The following is a 22,495-nucleotide window of genomic DNA, read 5'->3' as shown; positions in this document are numbered from 1 at the left end:
CCACTGGCACGAGAGGAGGACTGTGACGACTGCGCGTGAGCCGAAGCAACGAGCACGAGCGCCATACAACTGTTTCCGAACTGCGTGAGAGACGTGACATCACAACTATTTTCCAGATAAATAGTTTATTTGCGTGAAGCAGAAATATTTCACAATGTGTAATTTCCATTCACTTAAAGTAATAAAATCTGATCATTTAAAACATGCAACAAACTCGAAACAGGCTGCGAATTCCATCGAGTGAAAGTTTCTTTACACATTATCCCACCCATCAGGCACGTGGAGAGGGGGGGACGAAGGGGACTTGAGCCCCTGCCCCTTTTATCCTTGATGTTCCTAGTGCCCTTTTTGCTTTTTTTTGTTTTTTGTTTTTTTAAATCTGTATGTCAGAAGACCTGCTTGTGCCCCTCAACAATAATATTTAGCTAAATATATAAATTTATATTTACAGTCTAATAAAAACTCTCAGTTTCTCTGCCTCCATGTTGTTCAGACACCTGGTCCATGGTGAGGAGGAGGGGGTCGGATCTGTGCTCTCTAACTATCAAATCATGGGCACAAATCATTTTTTCATACTCTGGATTGTGAATGAAAAAGTAGGTCTGATGTTGACGTTAGAAAAACTGTTTATATTTATATTTTCATAATTGTCCTCATAGTAGCGGGAAAAATCCACCTCGCCCCTAAACACAGAAATGCTTCGGCTGCAGAGAAAACTTCTGACTTTAACTTAATTAGGCTGCTAAATTCCCGGTTCGCTACAGGCAGTCTGAGTCGGTCCCACCGACAGATATAAAAATTATCTGTCTTTATATCAGACATCCTGATATAAGACACGCTACTGCGACTGTCACCGCAAGTCGCGACGCAGCTCAAAGCCCCAGTACCACCTGGTACCACCTGGTACTATCTGGTACCACCTGATAACACCTGCTGACTGTACGCAATGCTTCAGGGCCGTACAGAGACCTTTGGTGGGTCCGGGGCTCAAAGTTTAAAAAGGGCACATTGAACAACATCTTAAAACACCGTACAACAACATAGCAACAACCCATATTAATCAAGAAATTAATTGGATCCTACTATATCATTGCCATCATGCAGGGACAATGCAAAACAAATGCGGTATATTTTCCCCAACAGGTATAAAGTTGCTGTTTCTGCTGCTGACAGTCCTGGAGGTCTGAGTTGATCTGAGACTGTAGTTGTTATACAGACCATCGGAGAGAAGGTAAGTGGTTATGAAGTTATGAAATAAGCAAATTTGGTTCCATTTTTACCAATTAAGCCCTAATAATATAATAATATCTATTTAATCTCTAGAACAACTTGGCTGCAAACTAAGCAGTCTTGTTTCTGCAGACTTAGCAGTATTGTTTCATCAAAAAAGCTCAAAGGGGTTAACTCTATATAACTGTTTGATGTTAGCACCTCTGAGATCTAGAATTGTAAGACTGGGATATCAAGGCAAAGAAAACTCAGTAGCTGCTGGTAGGGGCCATTCAGGGCCCTCCAGACATTCAGGGGCCCCTAGAAATGGTTTAATTGTAACACAGACCATAGATCTAAACCTGTAGCATTCATTTATAGAGAATGACAATGTTATTAAATTTTATTTAATGCATTCAGCTGAGAAACAAAAATTGTACATTTAGGATTTAATTAGGAAGTTTACTTTGTAAAAGTTTAAAGAATCATCTTGATAGTTTGATTGTTGTGTTACCATAGCTACAATACGGTGTAATCTTTGTGTTTGAGTTGGGTTTGTTCACAAATACATCACAGCAAACAACCAATAATCAGTGGCTGATTTTAAACTCGGCCAATAAACCTGGTCTCCCTCTCACAGATTCACCTTATCTATATATAAACATGTTAGTGATGCTGAGGTTCTTAATAGGAAAGGTTTCGGGGGGTGAGGGGCTTCTGTCTAAGGCCCCATATTACCTTGGGCCGGCTCTGCATGAAGAGCCGCTGCGATGCGCATCTCAGAAATCTACCTGGAATCTACTTGGAATCCCTCTGTCAGTCCGCTGATGGTTTGGGGACATTTTGGTTCATTTAATTGTGGCATGTTTGGCTTTATGCGGCGGTTCTAATTATTGCTACATTTTCGCTGATGTTTATTTTGTGAACTCCAATTGCTATGGGCCGAATCTTCCTTTAATCACATTCTACACTCAGCTGTTGCAACAGGCAGAGATCTCAGATGACAGCAAAACTCCTGCAGAAGAAGCTGACCAGGAAAAGGGAAGCACAGAACGATTAAGGTACGTGAAAAGATAAATGGAAGTTCCAGAGAAAGAAATATTTATCAACCCAAAGCTGAAACATTCCTATAAAACATGTAGAAATGCTATGGACGTTATCAGTCTGTGTGAGGTTTAATCGGGTTATGAGAAAGTTACTGGGAGAAAAGTCTGTAAAAAAAATACAGAGGCAATCTCTCACCCTTATTTTATTTGATACTTTTCATAATGAAGAAAAATTCATGAAGAAATTCAATAAAGTCAGCACTTCAACCTTATTGAGTTCAGTAGAGGGTGCATGGACGACTTTTGGAAAAGACAAACACAAGAAGAAGGGATCGATGTGCATGATCAAAGGTCACAGGAGGGCACTATCGGCCCAAAAAAAAAAAAAAAAAGTTAAACTCTGTTAAACAAATACCGATGTCAGCTCTGACAATTTTCAGTGTTGCAATAGTTTTCCATTACAACAGATATCCACTACAAAATCTTTCATTTTACCAAATAAATTAGACAAAAAAGAGAAGTTAAAATTCAAATTAGGTCAGTAGCAATCTGTTTTTCGACTCGACACAACTGCAATATGTTTTTCCACTCGTCAACTCGACCAACAAAGTAAGGCGCAGCTCTTCTCACAGGCAGTTTTGTAGGTTGATCAAAATCAACAACTTTAACAACTTTGTGCAGCTGCTAATGATAGTGAACACTTCCAGCATCTGCACTAAATTGATGAGTCATGCATTTGTGAAGCAAATTAGTGCGATTTAATAAACTGTGCTCAGTGCTGCACAACAGCACACAATTTGTATGCTATATTAATTCATTAAACGTTATCTGCATAGCTGTACGACATCCACAATAAGGTGGGTTTAATTTTAATAATCTGCTCACTAAAATCACGTCTTTTCATGCACAATTGTAGATTTTGCAGCAAAAGGCCATAGATTTTACGGCAAGCGTATAAATAAGGATTGCAGACATTAGGGAGAAATATTTTCTTTTTAAGAAGCTGACTAATTTAGGTTGCTAAACCAGAACAGAGTCAGTATTGTTTAGTGGGTTCAGTCATGTGCAGCTGGGATGTGAACTCAGATATAAACACTGGAGTATCTATGAAAGATATGATTTACTCAAACATTTCAAAACACTAGCATCATCAGTCTAATATTGTTTCACTTTTGAGTTACAAATAATAATCCACACAGACAAGCAGGGGCTCACAACAGTGGAAGTCTCACATCAAATGATCAAGATTAATAGAAAGGTAACATCTAAGGGGAAAATCACAATGTAAGGAGAATACAGAGCGGGCACAAAGGTTTGGATCTTCCAAACACTCAAAGCTTGGCTACAAATCACTGAAGCAGATTGTGATACAATCCCAGTAAAACTACCAGCAGTCAAACCTGGCAGTTTGAGGTCTCATTAATGCAAAGCATTGCTTTGTGTTAAAATGCTGAGAGAAGCACTGCCACTGGCTTTTATAAAAAAAAAAAAAGTAAGAAAAAAAAATCAATTTGTCATGCTGTATTAGGACCTTTTGTAAAGAACTATTTGGCCTGGCCCCTGTCTAAGAGTTGAGAAATTTCACGACGACGCTTTACCCTTCTAACTGCAGTCACATGTATATGCATGGACTTTTGCTAATGCTTTAAAATATGTGAATAGATAGAAATGTCCTTGCTTGCTTGACACAAGCTTTTTTTTTTTTTTTTATCATTACTTATTTGCTGTGTAGAAATCAATGTTTACTTTCCTTTAAACTCCAGCAAAGTGCCCAAAGTCTAATGTACAGTTACTTTAAATAATTTGCAGATAAATTCAGTTACACAAACAGAAGCAGCACAGAAATCCAGACAAAAATAAATCCTGTCTGACAACTAAAAAAAAAATATCTCGGAAACATGGAAGGGGAGGGGAGCTCTGCTGTGTGTGTAAACATGTCAGTATACATGGCGCTGTATGTTGGGGAGAAAGAAATGGCAGCCTGCCACAGTGAACTCGCTGACCGGGCCCCCTTCGGCTCCCCGAGCTGCTTGGAGGCCAACTTTGGGGATGGGAGCCAGCGTAGTATGGCTCAGGCACGGCACAGCCAATTGGAGCAGAAGTTGAAGTGAAGATTTCTGGGATCTGTGTCGGATTACAGCGAAGCTTGTCCTCTGCATTGCATCTTTTGCTTCCAACAGCCAGGTAATGTTTTTTGTTAAACAAAAAAACAACACAAAAAACATTTATGGGCTGTGAGAAAATGATGCTGCTCAGATACGTATCCATGTACACCAGAGAGGTAAACAAAACTCTTTTTCAATGCAGTCAGCTCCCTGTGGGGACCTTGGGTCAGTAATTTGTTACATCTTACCACTCCACTCAAGATGCAGCAGTGAAGGAGACTGGAGGTATTTTTAAGTTTCATGTGTAATCCAACACTTGCAGGATCAAAACTGATGCGACAAAGGTTACAATGGGAAACTGCTGCCATCTACAGGAAATGAGTTGTAACAACATTCTCTTCACAGTGACTTGAACCGGCGAGTCAGTTTTGAAAGCAGAGCTTTAAAAAAAATGTTTCTTTGAGATTAAACAACCCCATCTAAAAGTCATAATCTCAAGAAAAAAGTTGTGCCTCCTCTGCAGACATCGCATGTTTACTCATTTTGTTGCAGCCAGAAACATCAATGTATTAATTGAGTATTTAAGTAATATACACACACAAATTAGGACTTGATTTTGGAATGACAGGAAATTTATGGTTCTAATAATGTTTTTGGAAGTGAGCCATGAATTTATATGCAAACCCTCATCATTCTGGTACCCCTAAATAAACTCCAGAGGAAATCATTAATGAGCAAGACTAAAATAAAAGACTAACCACACCTGGCAGCTCAGGGATATGTAGTTGTGGAGAAGTTTAACTAGAGAAAATCTCAGAACTGCTCAATCCATCATCCAATCCTCAAAATATTTATGTGGCTCTCCAAACACAGCTAAAAAACGGTAAACGTTTGCAAATGAAGCTGTAATGCTTAAGGATGATGTTTTTAAAAATAAATTTACATCTTCTTAAAAGGAAAATGCTTGGTACAACACACAGACATGGGCCCAGCCATTCGTTAACCTCTGCTGAAAACAGCATGGGTTTCGTTTCTGATGCTGACAGTAATCTAGCAAACAAATTAAAAATCAATCCACCTGAACAGTCAGGAAACTGAACACCTTTCTTTTAGGCAAAGATAAATGATTCTTTCCTACTTTGATTGACTAAAATATTGATTGTGGTTATTTCTAAGGAGGAAAAAAAAGAAAATCACACAAAAAGATGTTTCTAACAAAGATTAAAAGAAAATTTGGCCTCAGCTCATTCAACCCAATTTTGGCCTGAGGGGAAAAAACAATTTTTATGCACCACTGGCTTAAATTGTAAGCATATTCATGTGTTACAACTGTGGCAAGACATGAAAACAGATGATCACGGATTTCCTTTCATTCCGACTGAACTTTAAAAAAAAAAAAAAAAGAAAATATATATATATTTTCCATTTGTTCTTTTGTGCATCAGAGAAAATCCTAAATTACCATACATTGTAATTTGTGGTTGAAAATGACAAGAGGAGAAAAAGTTCAAGGGGAATTCATTCTTTTTGCAAGGCACTACATATATATTTCAAAATCCATAAAAAATTTGGGGTCTTTAATTTTGTCAAATTAAATTAAATGCCTAACTGTGAAAATAAATACCACAACAACTGGTTCTGATTTTCCCACATGAGGGTGTTAAAGAGTTTTATTGAAACAAAAATCACTTTAAGTCCCAGTCCCTTATGGTTCTCAAAAGGAAAAAAAAAAAAAGTAGAAGAAGCACACTTTGGATTTTAGCTGTGACATTTCATGACTAATCTTCAAAGCCCTCCTTGCTTTCACAGCAGCATGTGTATAATCAAAAACAGAACTATACAACAGGTCATTTTGGCACAATCAGCTCATAACAGTGGCACTGTGCTGGCATGTCTTCACTGACAAGTTTGCTCTCCACTGGCTCAAAACATCTCGCATCCATCAACTCATCTACAATGGATTTGGAGCCGTAACAGAGATGCGCTACAAACCAAACAACAACAATGAGGACAAAGGCATTCCTTGCTAAACAGCTGTGGTTCTGGGTTAAAGTGAAATGTCGACTGCTCACGTCTCTGATCCAAAACCCGGATCCAGCGGCACACAATCCAACACCATTTTGATAAAAGTTGATGTAGTGTTAACAAAAAAAAAAAAAAAAATCAAAGTGAGCATTTTCTGACTTCCTCTTGACATGTTGTGCAGAGTTATAAGTTATACAGAGTTAAGAAATGAAACAGGAAGTAAAAAAAATACTGAAAGATCCTTCTTTGCCAACATTTGGTGAAAGCGCTTTGTGCCATTTCACTTGATGAGCATGTCGGTATACATGCTGGTCTGAGCCATGGCCAACTGATTACACGCCTATTCAGCTGGACGATGCCTTTGCTTGGATTTTGATGTTCTTGGGCAGTTTTTTCTTTTCTTTTTTTAAACCAAGTAAAGATAAAAGACTGCTCATTGTAACATTCATTTAGCATGCATTCTGAGAGACAAAAAAAGTGTCTTTAGGACAACCCCCTCCCACTCCAGTAGCAGCAAGATCAGGAGAGAGAAAGTGCCGATTTGTAATATTCACATAAAAAGATCAACACAAGAAATGAATTCAGCGGCTGAAGTCGACTCGCCCCGCCGCTTCTCGAAAGGCTTCTCCGAGGACGTTAGTGGGTTCGGGCGAGACATTTTCAGGAACCAATCTTTGTTGACATCACGTTCTGAAAAAACAAAACAAAAAAAACACTCGGGTCCTTCGACGTGAAGGATTGGGACGATGGACAACGATGGCTTCGTCTTAACAGTCATCTTAATGGGACTAGAAAGGGGGTCAAACAGCAGACAAAAAAAACTAAAAGGATATCTCGCTTTTTAGATACAGTAAACGTTTAACACAAACGATTATCATATATGTTTAAAAGATATGAGCTCTGATCTGAAAAATAACTTTTTTCCAACAACTTTAAATTGTATGTTGCTACAAAAGCCTGAAAGAGTACCAATTAGGAGCCAACAGGTGGGACTCGTAGGAAACACTGCAGTAAGGAGCATCGCAGAACGACATGACGGGGAAGAGACCGCTTCCAAGAAAATAAATCTACATTCCAAGGGTGGCTGAGAACTTCTTCCCCCCTCCGTTAAGACATCTCCATGATTTTTAGAAAAGCCAAACACAAAAACCAGTGTCCGACTCTGTGCATTTCTTTTTTTTTTTGATTCAAATACTAATTTCTGCATCTCTACAAAGAGAAAGAATACTATTGCCAACACTGACAATTAGAAGGGAAAGGCAGCTTCTGAATAATAAAATACTGGCAGACAATCATGATCTGAGGACAAAATAAGAGACAGCATTTTTTTAAGCACTGGTTTGTTTTTGTTTCTTTTTAAAGGAGTGTAACATAATTTCACCCCCACCAACAAAGTTAAATGACAAAAAAATAAATAGGAAACTAAAAAGATTCAGCTTTGCGAGCATACAATTATGTGGAGAAAGCTCATGAGCTAGTCACCATTTCTTTTTTAAATATTCAAAAACAAATTTTGGTGTACAATCTGCAGTTTTCATCTCAGAGTTCAAATTCATCCAGTTTCTAAAGCAGGAAAGATCATTTTAAAATCTCCCATGAAAGTAGGAATATTTCATAATGAATTCTCAAGACTCTGTTGCGCATTAAAGGCAGGGAAAGCTGCTGAAGAGCAATATTTATGGATCCACTTTTATCTATGCTTAGACCTGGCCCACGTCCTTAAGGAAAAGAACAAAACAACTGGGAAAGATTAAGGACAAAGAGATCGTGTGTCCTGCTTCACCCCAACACATGGGATTTGTCCTTTCGTGACGTTTCTTTTTAGTGAAAGAGGAATCCAGAGTTTTCCCTTTATCTGCCCGGTTTCCAGGGAAAACAGGGAAACGGTCTCTAGTGACTACGTTTAAAGTTGCTGATGATCGTACTCCGCGATAAGTTTCTTTATATGAGCCAGTTTGTTGTGTAGATATTCACAGCGGTTCTTCTCTTGGCTATAATTTGGATTAGTCTGCGAAGACAGAAGCACAGAGTCACAGCCCGATCAGACTCACATTTCCTTCAAATAAAATTCAGCAAAAATGTTTTACCTTTTTGATCTTATGATACTCTTGAAGTATCTGATTGTGGATTGACTGTTGGGAAAACACAAAAATAAAGAGCATTCTAAATAAATATGAAATACTGAAACAACATTTCCTTAATCTTTACAAGGTTTCTGCAAGTTTCTGAAGGTTATATTTAAGATTTCTAAGATTCTTAAAGGCTGTTCGAATAATATAAAAAACATTAATAGCCTAATTACTTAACTTATAATCAACTTTGTTTATAAGTAACTCAAGTCCTGTTACTTCAAAGTTATCCAGTTTTAATGACTTTTAACAATATCCAATATCTAATAATTATAGATGTGTTCATACGATTCTGCGTAGAGGCAGAGGATGTGGATAATAACAACCGCTTGAGTTGAACTCCCTAAACATATAACTTTAAACCATTAGGAGCACTAATCTCTTCCTGGTTTGGAAAACAGGATATATGGACATAAACTCCTCCATCATGGGTAGAAGTGCATCAATCAGGGTTTTCTTGTACAAATGTTTCCCTAGAAGTCTGACCTACTTAAATGTGACTTTGATTCAAATATTCTTCCTAAAAAAAGAAATTTATAAAAGAGAAAGAAAAACTACAACAGATGCTACTGCAGAGGGCAAAAGCACCGAATTAAACAGAATGAATTACAAGATAATCCCTATTTATAGTTTTTTACCACTGTTTAACGTCTGAAGCTGGTTCCTGAAGACAGTCAGGAATCCCCTTGCTGCCCCATTTAAGTCAATTTTAAGTCTTGTAGAGTAGAAAACGAAGACAGAAAAATATTTTTAAACGTAAAACCAGAGGACTTGCACCTTCAGTATCACACAGAGGTGGTAGCCCAATGCACTAAACATATGGATTCAGCAACTGTGAAAAGTAAGGAATTTGGCATGGAATAATTCAAATTATAATGCTGAATTTGTAAGTAATTATTGCTGGGTGGCATGATGTGTAAATGCAATATCAGATACACAATGCACACCTTGGTTACAATCATGTAGGTTTCAACATCCAGCTTTGGATTGTGACACAGTCCTTCCCCTTTCTCTCCCTCATTGTCTAGTGCAACAAGGAAATACTTTCACTGAACTAAAGGAGATCGGTTATATTAATCTACACACAGTGCTTTTGTAAATTATTCAGAATATATATCATCGTTTCATTTTTGCAATCCTTTATAATAAAGTTATGAAAACACCACAAAGTACATTTTTGGAGCCTTTAAAGCATTTTTCACTGACAGTTTTGAGCAATGCAGCTATAAATTATCTGTATATTTTTCAATTTGTAGATTACTGCACTTTTATTAGCAATTTCTTTAGATGCACCAGACTCATACATAAAGTCATGCATATTAAAATTTTGGCTGCATTGATATATATCAACTTGAAAATAAACTGCTATATGGTAGGTCTTATGGTAGATTAATTTTAGTGCATCTAATAAATGGGGAGAAACATGTGACCTGCTGATCACCAGTCAGAGGTGGTTAAAGGAAAACCGGCTGATTCCATTTGTTGGTTTATTGATTGCTTCATTTTGGGTTTGTAGTTGTTTTTTGTCACAGAACAATAAGATCTGACCAAAAAAAGAAATCTTAACAGCTAAACTCATGAAATGAAAAAACTTGGGTGAAAACAGCAGGGAATAAATGGCCCCTACAAGTAAAGAATGCATTACAAAAAAACATTTCTGAAGCTTGCAGAAACCCTGTATTTACCATTTTATTAGCCTTGTTGTCAGACTTCCTTCTGAGCATTACTTTGTGTTACCTTGTACTTGTCTGTGCCTTGTTGAAGCTGTTTCAGCTCGTTGTCGAGCACAGTGAACTGCCGGGTGATGCCCTCTATTCGAGCATGCAGACCCCGGTACTCGCTGTACTCTGCGTTGAAATCGTTTTTATACCTTTGGCGCTGCTCCGGGGAGGTGATCACTGTGTACTTCCTGGGATTAAAAATACAAAAAAAATAAATATATGAGCAACAAATCCCCCTCAGACATCACATATAATGGTTTGTTTCCAGAGAGTAGAAGACGTGCTGGATTTGTTTCACGCAAACGCCAGAAAGGCAGCCAGCTTCTGTTTGTGTTGAAATCGTGATCGCTGCAGAAAGCACCTTACAGTCACTTTACACACACAAATTTCACAACAGCTCAACAAAATGATTCTTCTTCACATAAGTGTTTTTTTTTTTTTTTTTTAACTCTGCTGCAATACAAAATCTCCCTTATAAACTGTAAAGCTACAAAAAACCAAAATATATGAATCATGTCTGTGACTGCTGATTTATGCTCGACTTATGTCTAAATTGCAGCATGGGGGAGATCTGTGTTGACCACAGCTGCCAAAATGACAGAAGATAATCACATGTTTTCAGCACTCTGGCTAACACCTGCCTTCCTTCCTCCTTTCTCTCCTCTGCCTCACTGTTTCACTAACAAAGCTGCTCTTCAGATTGTGAGAAAAAAAAAAAAAGGTTTGTTCTTGCTAGAGCTGTCCCCATCTGGGCCCCAAGTGTTGAATTAGGGCCCAGCCCATGCATTTTAAATCTAGAAGTACAGTCTTTCATTAAACCCATCATATTAGCAGTATGATCTTATGAGTGCAGTACCTAAGATGAACTTTTAAAACATTGTATTTCATTGTGCAAGGCTTGATGTATCCCTAGTTTCCCCCTGGTCCAACCTTTGCAATGCCTTCACGGTAAACCAGAGTCAACTGGCTGCAGCAGAAACACTAGTAATTAAAGACAATGACATTTGAAGCAAAGTGCCAAGTTTATAAAGCCCGGAATAATAGTTTTTGTTTAATATCCACACAGAAAAGCATTATGAACCACATCATCACAAAGTTGCATCTAAACAAAAAGTAAAACATGCTAGTCTGCATATAGAGTTTATGTTTAAAAAGACTGCAGGTGTAAATGTGGAGTTATTTTAACTTCTGCTCTTCGAATCTACAGACTATGCCAAGCATAAATCTGGTATTTATTTTAATAACACAACATACTGGTGAATTCAGTAATGACAAATTCCTACTTTTAAATGACTTTCGTTGAGATTGTGGACAAAGATTCCTGACTGGGAAAATCCAGATTTCATATTTAGAACCCATTTAGTAATTTACTTAATACTCACAATAAATAATCTGCCACTTCAGGTGATGATGACAGAATACTTGTAGTTTTGCACATCCCATTCAGATCTGAAACAAGGTCACAAAAATTAGAGTTTTACTTTTTAAAAATGTGACAGACCAACATACAAACTATAAAAACCTAATTTAAAGAAGGTTTAAATTAGGCTTGGTCTGTCACTCAGATATATTTTGTGTGCACAAGTGCATCACTAATTAGAAGAAGGCTCAAAGGCGAGTTTATTTCAGTAATTCAATTCAAATGGGGAAACTCACATGAGTGAGTGTGTGGAATATTTTAAGAGTTTCTACAGTTTAGATCTGGACAGTCTGAATCAAATACAGTGACACCACAATCATTACAGCACGTAGTGGGAAATCAACAACTCCATGAAACTAATCAGTTGTATGAAGCTGGAAGTGTTCGGAAATTTCCTGGATGTTGCTCCAACTGTACTTGATTTCAACACAGTGAACCAACAGCAACAGATGACAGGGTCAACCCAAATCATCGCAGACTGAAAACTTTACACGGACACTCAGGCAACTTTGATTCTCTCTCTGCCTCTCAACTCTTCCTTCAGACTCTGGATCCTTGATTTTCAAAGTCTATGGACCACTGAGCCTGGAACCAGATAGGATGCTTCTGATGTCTCTGGTACAGGAGAAGCTTAACACCAGGATTGTGACTGCTGTAATCCGTGTACAGACATCAGTCGCAGCCCACGGTTCGTCTGCCTCCCATGACTGGTTTTGTCTTGCAATCTTCTGAAAGCTGTGTTAATTCCTGTTGCCTGTGCGCTTTTCTCTACGATGTCTTCCTTCCACTCAATTTTCTATTAATATCTGACCAGCTTGCTTCTTTAGGCCTCTTTTTGAGGCTTACCCTCACAAACAAAAGCTGTCAGCAGTTGTGATTCAATTGATCATAAAATTGTGCAAATTGCTTAAAAATTAATTTTGAAAAAAAAAAAAACTTGCATTTTTAGCTAAGTTTTTGTGGTTTTACAGCTATGTCAAAACTTATTCATGTCACCTTAAATTTCTTATTAAATGCATTTGCAAAACTGTGAAGGTTTTTTCGACATTAGTGGAACATCTAAAATTTTTTGCACACATCTTTAATGGGAACACAGCTCGCGACTGTCAGTAGTCTCCTTCTCAGTTGTGTAGGCTGCAACATTTCTGTTCTTTTTATCAGCTTTTAGATGTTTTTTGTTAGATGAACGCCATAATCAACAAAATAGACATAAATCAGCACTTGAGCTTCTATTTTTATCTTATTTAAACTTGTGTATAAACTCAAAAGAGAATATTTCCATAAAGAACTGATCAGAGAATATTTTGGACATGAAGTTGAACAGCAGGGGTCTCACTTTAGACACTGAGAAGCTTTCAGGTCACATGATTCATCACCTACTCAGTGGGATGACTAACAGACCTATATACACAAAGTAGTATTTTATTGAGAAATACACAATGTGTGAGTGTGCTGGTCTTACCTGTGCTTTTAAATGCAACACTGTTCTTGAAGATTTTCAGGCTCATCTCACATGTTGTTTTGGGTTCAGACGCAGGCTCCTGACAGATCTTTTTCTCCTTCGCCCTCCCTTTCCCCTTGTCCTTGCTTTTCTCCTTGTCTTTATGCTTTTTTGACTTCTTTCTGGATTTGTTGTTAACTGCTGAAGGGCCATTGTCCCGCGGGCCCTCCAGCACAGTGTGCCCAGAGGACGATGTGCCTAAGCTGGGCGCGGAGGCCACCGTCGACACGGACAAGAGCGATGGCGGCTGACTGAGCCTCTCGGACAGCGTCGTTTCCTGAGAGTCGCCGTCCCGCCCGTTGTTGCTGGAGTCATTGCTGACATCAGATAAAGCCTCGAAAGGACGGGGGATGTCCAGTACCGGGAGCGGCTGCGAGCCGGAGGTCATGCCGCTTTCGGACGTCGACACTGCCGCTCCAGACAACGCGGCACCAGGGTCTCCTCGTCCGCACGAAGAGCCGAGTTTGCCGTTCATTTGGACTGTTGCAGCCTTGCTGGCAAGGTGTGATATTCTGGGCTTTTTGTTGGCAAGAGGGTCGATGAAGTCAACAGTCGGCCGTTTCTGGTGAAAAGTAAGACAGGTGTTAAAGAAAGGTGGAAATATATGCAAGAATATATTACAGAAAAGCTTTTATTCACCAAAATGTTTGTGTCCAAATCACTTAAAATTAGTACTTGAGCTGGACTTCTATTATCCCGAAGACGTTTCATCCTCTCACCCAAAACCTTCCTCAGTTCAGGAACTAATATTGAAAGTATCAGGCTCTTTAGTTTTAATCAGGAGCAATCACCCTGATGGGGCAATAGAGACAGGGGTAGTGCCAAAGGGAGTGTAGAGGTTACTGCCCTCATCTGACACTGAATTGCCCCTTGCAGATGATTGACAGGTAAAAGCACCAGGGCATTTCTGTGCAGTAGTAGTGCTATGCAGCTTAAATAGGAAAGATAAATGTGAGGGAAGTGGAGAAAAAGAACAAGTGGAACATACATGTATTCATATATTTAATATATGATAAGATTCTTAAATGCTTCTCCTAATCTTTATCTATGCATGTATAAAGTAGGATGACTTTTTTTTTAATCAATGATACTAATGAGGCCGTTGTTGTCACTAATGAAGGATGTTTTCCAAATACAATTTTCTGGTACGTTTTCTCAGACAGAGACTAATCAAACCAAGGACAAAACACCCAAACACAAGCTCAGTGGTTTGTAAATACAGTCCAGCACAGTGAAGAATGGTCAGACATCTACACTGGAGAAGCAAAACAGCAGCTACACAGATGAGCCAACTCAGGTCAAGATTCAGAGGTTTATCTATATCTCAAGGACAAAGAACACTCCTTCAAAGATAATAATGTACACATTTTGGACAGGGAAGACCGATGGTTTGAGAGGAGTGAAAGAAGCCATCTATGTGAAACATGAAAAACTAACCTTGAACAGAGGAGGCAGTCTAAGATTCAAACCTCCTTAACATCTACAGCGTAGCCTTGACTTGTTTCTCCAGGCGGTTTCACAGAAACTCGTACCCTGAAACGTTTGACTAAAACTGCAGACATTGTTGTTGACATTGTTGGGGATTTGTTAGGATCGTCAGTGTCAACGATACTTAAAAAGGGAATATAATAGAGGGTAGGGCCAGGGTTTCACTTGACCTCATTAGTGACATCAATAAGGCTAATATCGCCCTTTCTGTGTGATTGTTACTGATTACACATTGTAAACCTGATCCTTCCAATCTAAGTTTTAGAACTGAAGAAGATGAGAGGTGAAATATCTTCAAGAAAAAAAGAGAAGTCCAGTTGCCTTCATTTTTAACTTTCACGATTACCATGTCCAGATGGCTGAGAATCTAAACTAACATCCTTAAAATGGGTTATTTTAGCATAACGCTGGAAAGACAGATCAAGAACCAATTAATGATTGGTTTTGCATCTGCAAGACAAAAATAATTTTATACAACTCGTCCAACACCTTTATATGAGAACAAAACCATCCATGGATGGACCCTCCATGCACAAACATCTCTACAAATGTCACAATTTTGTGATATGATAATTAAAAAAAATGTTCACCTCTAAAATCAAATATGTTCTGCATAATTCAACTGAAAATTAAGTTACTTGAAGAAAAGAAAAAAAAATGAACATGACAGAATAACCTGACTGACTTTGACGAATCAGTTTGATTCAATGTCAGCAGTAGAGCTTGTGTTAACCTTAACTATCAATTATTGTGAAGTTGATTTATAGGAAACTTCAGTTTCAATTACAGTCACAGTTTCCAAAGAGTCTACTAGGAATCAAAAGGATCACATTGTAAAAATGTATCAATCAGGAGAAGGGTACAAAACATTCACAACACTAATATTTCCCAAAACCTTGAGGCAAATTGAGATATGAATTCATGAACCCAAACTTTACACTTTCAAAAGGCACTTTCAGGGAAAACAAAAACAGACATTATAACATCAGTGAAAGATAATGGTGGAATCATTATGATCTAGGATTTTTCTGTTGACTTGTTCAGGATGTTTGGCACTTAAAGGGTGGAAATATGAGGCTAACAGGAAGTAACACTTTTGAAATCTACTGTATTTGTTCAGTGAGTATGAAAAACTGCACTGTGGAACTTCCTGATTTAACCCACATCAACCTGACCATTACACTAAGCTCTCTGTGGCTTCTTGTAAGAAATAACCTACAAACTAAGCCTTCAGTACTCCTGTCTTTTACGCATGTAGGGTTGTGTGTGTGTGCGTGTCTGTGTTGTGTTTGCAAAGGGAGGAACTGGAAAGAATGGGGCATACAGTAAGTGTCTGGGGTGAAAACAACCTGGAGGGAAGGAACTATTAATAAAACAGAGCAGGTTCTCGTTTGTCTGCCTAATGGAAACGTAAATAATCCTGCTGGCCATGTGTTTGTAAGCAATGCAAGTCAAATGGAAGCAGTTAGACATGCATTACAAATTAAGCTGTAAAACAAAAATACACTCAAGAGAAAAAAAAGTTAACACAAAAATTCAAACCAGAATAAATTTATAAAAAGGGAAATAAATGGTCTCTTGTGTCTTAAAGTGATGAAAAGCTGAACTGCCATAGATGTAACATGCAGTTACATAAAGCTGCAGTAAAAGTGTCTCAGTCACCATGCTTGCAAGGTGTAAAGGTGACCACCAGGTGAACGAGGAAAGGCGGGACTCACCTGAGATGGAGAACTAGATCCCAGCTCTTTAGGAGGACTCTCTGGTACAGGTGCAGAGCTGGTTTGGGCCTGTTTTCTGTGTGAATTCAAGCAAAAACAGGTGGAGATCCAATTAAGTAGCTTGAAAAATATCACAGTCAAAGCTAAACTCTGTAACAGCATTAACCAATAAAAACATCAGAAGGTCTTCTAAAAGCTCTTCATTTAGAGCCACTGTCTGAATTTGTCCTCTAAAACATTCCTCGAATGTGAGAAGCACTTAAGGCACGAGAAATTTTTACATTTGGACATTCAAAGTTTTCTACTAAAACCAGTAATTGCCATGATGTTCTAAATTCAACACATTTAAATCCTTTAAATTTAAAAATGCATCACTCAAATGACACAAAAACTATTGAGCTTTCATCTCCATGATGACAAGTAAATTACATGGAAGAGGACTTCGGAGACAAGTTACAGTTGCCGGGTGAAGTTGAGTGGGTAGCTATGACAACTGTGAAGGAGGAGGTACTTGACAGAACAGCATTTTCATCACAAACAGATTATGCTAATTTTCAGTAATTAAACCCACACATTTCCGTTAGTTTTACCCCATTTAGTGTGTTTTTTAAGAAGCATTTAATGGGTAATTCTCTTTTTAAAAAAATCTCAGACACAGTTGAATGTTTATTTTATAGCTTAACAACTACAGCAGATTGATGGAAGATAGTGAGACGGAGACCCGACACTCTGCAGTGACAGAAAGAAAGTGAGAGCTAGAGAATATGGTGGTGTGGCTCACTTTGAGAAAGGAAGACATTTGGCCAGTGGAATTATGAAAACAATTGCTCTGTAATTGTTTGGAGGAGTTGAGGCACTGGTTGTGTTTGTTTCTGAACTGCTTTTATTCCTGGCCACCCCCACACAGAGCTTGCATGACTGCGACGTTCACACCTGCTTTGGAGGATATGCACTTTTGGCTTCATTTAGCCAAGCAGAAACATTACGGCTCCAGGTACGAAGAGAACCTCGTGTTGTAGTAGAGCAAGCTGTTATGCAGTAGCAGCCAAACAAGGAGCCGTGTTGATATAAAACTATCCAAGATCAACTGATCATCTCCAAATAAATAAAGTCTCAGGATTTAAAAAAACAAAACAAAAATCAAAGCAATGATTTTTATGCATGTATAGCACGTACAATAATGGTAAGACATAAACCTTAATGCTTGCTCTGGATTAAGAGTGGACAAATAGAGATGACATTATGGTTGCAAAATTAAAAGGTGCTCAGAGCTGCACAATGTTGCCACAATTGATGACAAATTCAGTTGTTGGGCACGGTTTGGCATGGGGACAGTCCCGCAGGCAGGGACTACAAGTGAGGCGAAAGGCAGACCAATTTGGCTGGACCTTGGACGGACGCCACCTCATACACAGGTCGGCATGTGCTGGAACACTGTTGCATCATGCGCGTTCCAGTCATGTTGCTCTGCTGCTCCTGCGTGACTTGCTGCATGAGCTCCAAACTCTAGAGGAACTAAGGCGGGGGTGGCAGAATTAGGTGGGAGGCTCTGGTTGTTAGTCAGCTGATGAACTCACAAACTGAGCTCAAAGTGCAAGAAGAAATGAGACACACAAACAGAAAGAGAATATTCACATTTGGACTCTCTTACAAAACAAAATAGGTCTGTGAACTCATTGGATGCACTGGGAATTAAAGAAACAGAAATCCATTTAGAGTGGGATAGTTCAGGGGCTGCCGCTACCTTTGTAAAACTTTCAATTGCTGACTGCCTCAAGATACATCTGCGTTATTATTTACTACATTTCAGCAAGTTTTATGAACAAAAGTTAAAACAAACCCAAGAAAAATAAACACTGGAAGAAGGCAGAGCAGCTCAATTCTTTCACAGATTATTTGTCTTATGTTATTGTTATTATTATTACTAATAATGATCATTTGAACAAATATATTAAAACAACTATTTTTTATCTCAAGGAGCTTAAAGCTCGTGTATGATTTTTAAATGACCTTACTTTGTGTAAAACCCAATAGGCAGTAGGAAAATCTGCAGAAATTTACATAAAATTAACTTTAGAGTGTTATTTTCCAACAGGCAGCTGGAAAGGTTTTTTTTAACAGCATAAACAAGCATCTGGTTTAAACGGATGAGTTCCCCACCTGCAGCATTGCCCCGTTTCTGTGTTTCTGGTAATTCTGTGTTTCCTTTAAAATGTTACTCAACTTTGTATCAATCCCTCTGTAGCAAAGCTTGCAGAAAAAGGCCTTATTGATATCCTTTGGCCTTTTCCTGTTTCTCTTCCTCATAGGCAAAACATGTCCAAAAACAACTTTTCTGCTTTTGTCTTTTTGACTAAACAAGGTCAAAAAGACCTAAAATCCAGATGTACTTGCATTCTATCAATATTCTTTACACAAAGCTCGACCTCAGTCAGAGTGTATGCAGGCAGTTGCTATTTTGAAGGTATCAGAGTAAAGAACAAGTGCAGAACAGTCTTCTGATTTTTAGCTGTAAGAAGCATTGAAAACTGTACAACCTTTTCTTTGTACTTCATAATTATGTGCTGTTTGTGTTGGTCTACCACATCCAATCCTAAAAAAAAATACAAGGTGACAAACCTGAACAAAATTCTCTTGAGAAGCTGCTGGTCTCCCTCCGTGTATCCTGGCCAGTCCTTCTGGACTTCCTTATACATAAAATCCTTCAATGTGAAGGTATTTTCTTTCCCATTCAGATTGGCAACCTAAGAACAGAAACATAGCACTACGTTAATATACCAATCTTCACCAACTAATCTGGGGGAATGACACTGAAGATGAAAGCGAGTGGAGAAAATGAAAACCCCAATGTCGTAGATGTTTCCATGACTCACCTGTTGCAGGTGGCTGTCCAGGGATTCTTTGTCTAGCTGTGACAGGCCGTCCTTCTGCAACCTCAAAATCAGTTCGGGTTTTTTGTAAGGTTTCAGGGCCAGCAGGTGTACGAGGCGCTCACGGAGAGGCCGGTGCTGAGTTGTGGCTTTCTTCTGCGTGCTGCTGGAGATGAGGACGGGCCGAGACGTCCTCCGTGACGGGGCCACGTCTGAAAGCGCAGGCGCCGGTTTCCGGATCTGGACTTTCTTACCTTTGAATGTCAGCCACACATGAAAAGAATTTTTCTATATACAAACACAACTAAAAAAGTATAAAAGTTTTTTAATTTTGTACAGAGACATTTATGGTTTTCCCTTTTGGGTCGCTGTACAGTTGAATGTTTTATTACAAAGTACTACACGGTAGATATGCACTGAGAAAGTAGCTGGCAAATGGAACAACCTCAAAAATCATTTGCTATTTGACCCAAACAGCCTGTCAAATCCAGGGTGAACCAGTTCACAAGAGCAAAACTACATCATCACTGGATGTTTGCAGATTCTTTCACTCTGACTCTGTAATTTAACTCTTGACATGTTTACAGTGTCTAAGTGGATGGTCTGATTGCTCTTCTCAGAAACTAAAGACAAACTTATAAGCTAGCAGTCTTGGGAAGCTCACGGCTAAAAGCACATTATGCATTCTGAGCAACAGTATGTTCGAGTCAATATCCAGCCTTCCTCACCTACAAATCTCCCCCCTGGCTTGATGACGATAGCGCTCCTACTGCGAGTCGTCTCCTCAGCCTGGGCCATGCTTTCTCTGGCCTTCTGGTAGGAGTCGTCGGTGGCTCGCACTGTGATCTTGTCCTGGATGCTGCCCAGACAATCCAGCTGAATACCCCCTTCACTACCAAAACAAAGAGCAGACGCTAAGAAAAACACAGGCTGGAAGAGGAGAGAAGTTGAAACACAACAAGTATGAAAGGAAAAAAAAAAAACCATATTGATTTGATAGCCAATTGAAATAAAACCAAACCATACTCACATGCATTACATGCAAAAGCCATTTTTATTTTTCAACTTTTCATTCCTACCTAGAGTTTGAATAAACCTTCTGTGGGAACGACAATTATTTTTCCAATTTCCTCCAACCAGCCATGGTTTCCCACTGTGAAGCTCATTGAAACATAAAATCTGATTCTTTCCTGACTTTCCGACTGTTTTTTTGATTCTCCTCCACTTTGGCAGAAAATAAGATGGTGCAGGCACAGTCTGTAAAAGCTGAGCTCGGTCATTTGGGTTTCAGGCTGCAATTCAAGCCTGATTAGGATCGAGGGAGAGACTTAAATGAACTCCGCCTGACCCACATGTTAAAAATACTTTCAGAATAATTGGTGTCAGAAATCTGAAAATGACAAGATTCTCATTGTTCCCCTTTCTGTTTCTGTGCCCGTCTTTTTAGGCACTAAAATTCAAGTGTTTTTATTCGATTAATCATGTGTTCCATTTTTGGACTCATTAGTTCTTGTGTAGTTTCTCTGCTACCAAAAAAAGTCTTCAAGTTACTGTAGTTCACGCGTGCATCTAACAGAGGTTTGTTCATTCAGCTCAAAACTTGTGTGAAGTCAGTTTTTACTGAAATAGGGAAAAAAAGGGATGTGACTCTGCTTTAGCTTTCACCTGGTGATGTACTGCTGGATGCAGTCGAAGCTGCCCTGGGGGTTATCTCTGCCCACATTCGACAGGTCGAAAGTAAACGTTTGCAGCTCGCTGGAAGTTTCTGACCGTGGAATTGAAATCTTCTGTGAAAGACAGAACAGGAAAAAAAAACATGGACAGGTCAAAAAATAAAACGCATTTCTTGATTTAGAGTCCAATTATCCTAGAAATATATATTTATTTTTCAATTGAGTAATGAAGTTATGCAAGATGCACTTATGACTTTATAATCTTTGTAAAAAGAAATAATGTTTTGCAATAGCAGAAAAAGAAAATCCATCCAATGCCACATTGTATCATATAGACAGGGCCGGATCAGTGGTAACAAGGTCTAAAGTATTCTTTTGCAGCAGGCACCCTGACCCTCCCCTCCCTATTGCTGCACACTGCATTAAGTCTGACAGAAGAATCACACTTTCCTGTTGACCAGAATATAAATTTGACCATATGGAAATATTTCCATTCACCAAAAAAAAGCATAGATTGTCAAAAATCAATGTGCATCACTCATTACTTTTTTTTTTAAAAGGTAACATTTTAAAACTACCATAGGCAAGCTACCTACGGTATGTCTGTCTCCTCACACCCAGTATTGAACATTCTTATGGAGAAACCTTAGATACACAAGTGCTCTCACTCACTACCCCAAAGGTCTTTGAATTCAGGTGTTTAGAGATACACTCTATATTGGGCTGCAGTTGTCACTAAATAAAGTTTGTAATAATTAGTACTGTGCTTTTCAGTGATTGTTGTTGCTACGTTTATCGCCTTGGTTTCTCAGTTGTTTTTTTTCCTGTTTCTGCAGGAGGAGAAGCAGACTTCTAGGGTGTCATCTTGCAATCTCTATTCTGCTTACCTCTATTCTTACCTCTTCGCTTTCAGCTTTTAGCTCCACCCATCTAATTTTTTTTTCATTTCCCCCCTTTTGTATCAGTCTCCATGTGAAATGCATTTTAATATATATTTATGCTGCACTGTCGAACGCTGTATACAAAATATTTATTCAATATGTACTGCAGCAGCAAGAATAACTGTTTTTATGCTTAATAAAAGTATTTAGATAAAAAAAAACAAGCTGATTGGTGGTTTCTAAGTGGAAGAGATGGTTTGAAATGCAGCAGCAGAAATTTGGAAACTGCATGCTGGTAAGCCTTTTCAAAGCCATGTAGAAGAGGGAGCAGAGGAAGAAAGGGTGATCTTAAAGCCTCCCATTTTACCTTCCATTCAGGGATAGGTTTGTGTGCGAGGTTGGCTGGCTAGCTGAATTCGTAAGCTGTCACTGCATCACACTGATCTGATCCAGTTCAACAGCACACAGAAGCAGCAGCCAATTAGATACTTTCGGACTCCAAACCCGGGACCGCATGACCAGTCAGCAGTTCACTGGTAATAGCCTAACCTGTATAAGAAGCTCAGGATGTGAGTCAGTGGATTTTATCTGCGCTAGAATGACATGTGGTCAAGATGCGGGCCGCTCTGCTCTGTTCAAAGAAGAAGATCTCAGAGATGTGAGAGCAGAGGATGAGTTGCAAAGAGCGTGTACCGCAGCTCACCTAGAC

The 22,495-nt window shown here is 38.8% G+C and overlaps 1 protein-coding gene across 2 annotated transcripts in view; it reads right to left on the bottom strand.

Annotated features, from left to right (window-relative positions):
* Positions 1-5,996: 5,996 nt before the first annotated feature.
* Positions 5,997-22,495, bottom strand: part of ell (elongation factor RNA polymerase II) — a 37,592-nt gene continuing 21,093 nt past the window's right edge. Inside the window, exons 3-12 of one of the 2 annotated variants that reach the window (XM_028028221.1) lie at positions 20,898-21,019; positions 19,961-20,124; positions 19,236-19,486; positions 18,982-19,106; positions 16,363-16,438; positions 13,118-13,718; positions 11,618-11,684; positions 10,252-10,423; positions 8,473-8,517; positions 5,997-8,393 (exon numbers count right to left, since the gene is read on the bottom strand). In XM_028028221.1, the coding sequence (XP_027884022.1) occupies positions 8,289-8,393; positions 8,473-8,517; positions 10,252-10,423; positions 11,618-11,684; positions 13,118-13,718; positions 16,363-16,438; positions 18,982-19,106; positions 19,236-19,486; positions 19,961-20,124; positions 20,898-21,019 (1,728 nt within the window). In that variant the 3' untranslated portion in view covers positions 5,997-8,288. The remainder of the gene's footprint in view (positions 8,394-8,472; positions 8,518-10,251; positions 10,424-11,617; positions 11,685-13,117; positions 13,719-16,362; positions 16,439-18,981; positions 19,107-19,235; positions 19,487-19,960; positions 20,125-20,897; positions 21,020-22,495) is intronic. The other variant, XM_028028222.1, reaches the window with a different exon arrangement.

This window comes from Xiphophorus couchianus, chromosome 9, assembly GCF_001444195.1.
Source record: "Xiphophorus couchianus chromosome 9, X_couchianus-1.0, whole genome shotgun sequence".
Lineage (NCBI taxonomy): Eukaryota > Metazoa > Chordata > Actinopteri > Cyprinodontiformes > Poeciliidae > Xiphophorus > Xiphophorus couchianus.
Note: the sequence above shows the minus strand (reverse complement) of the source record. Positions and strands in the feature narration are given on the sequence as shown.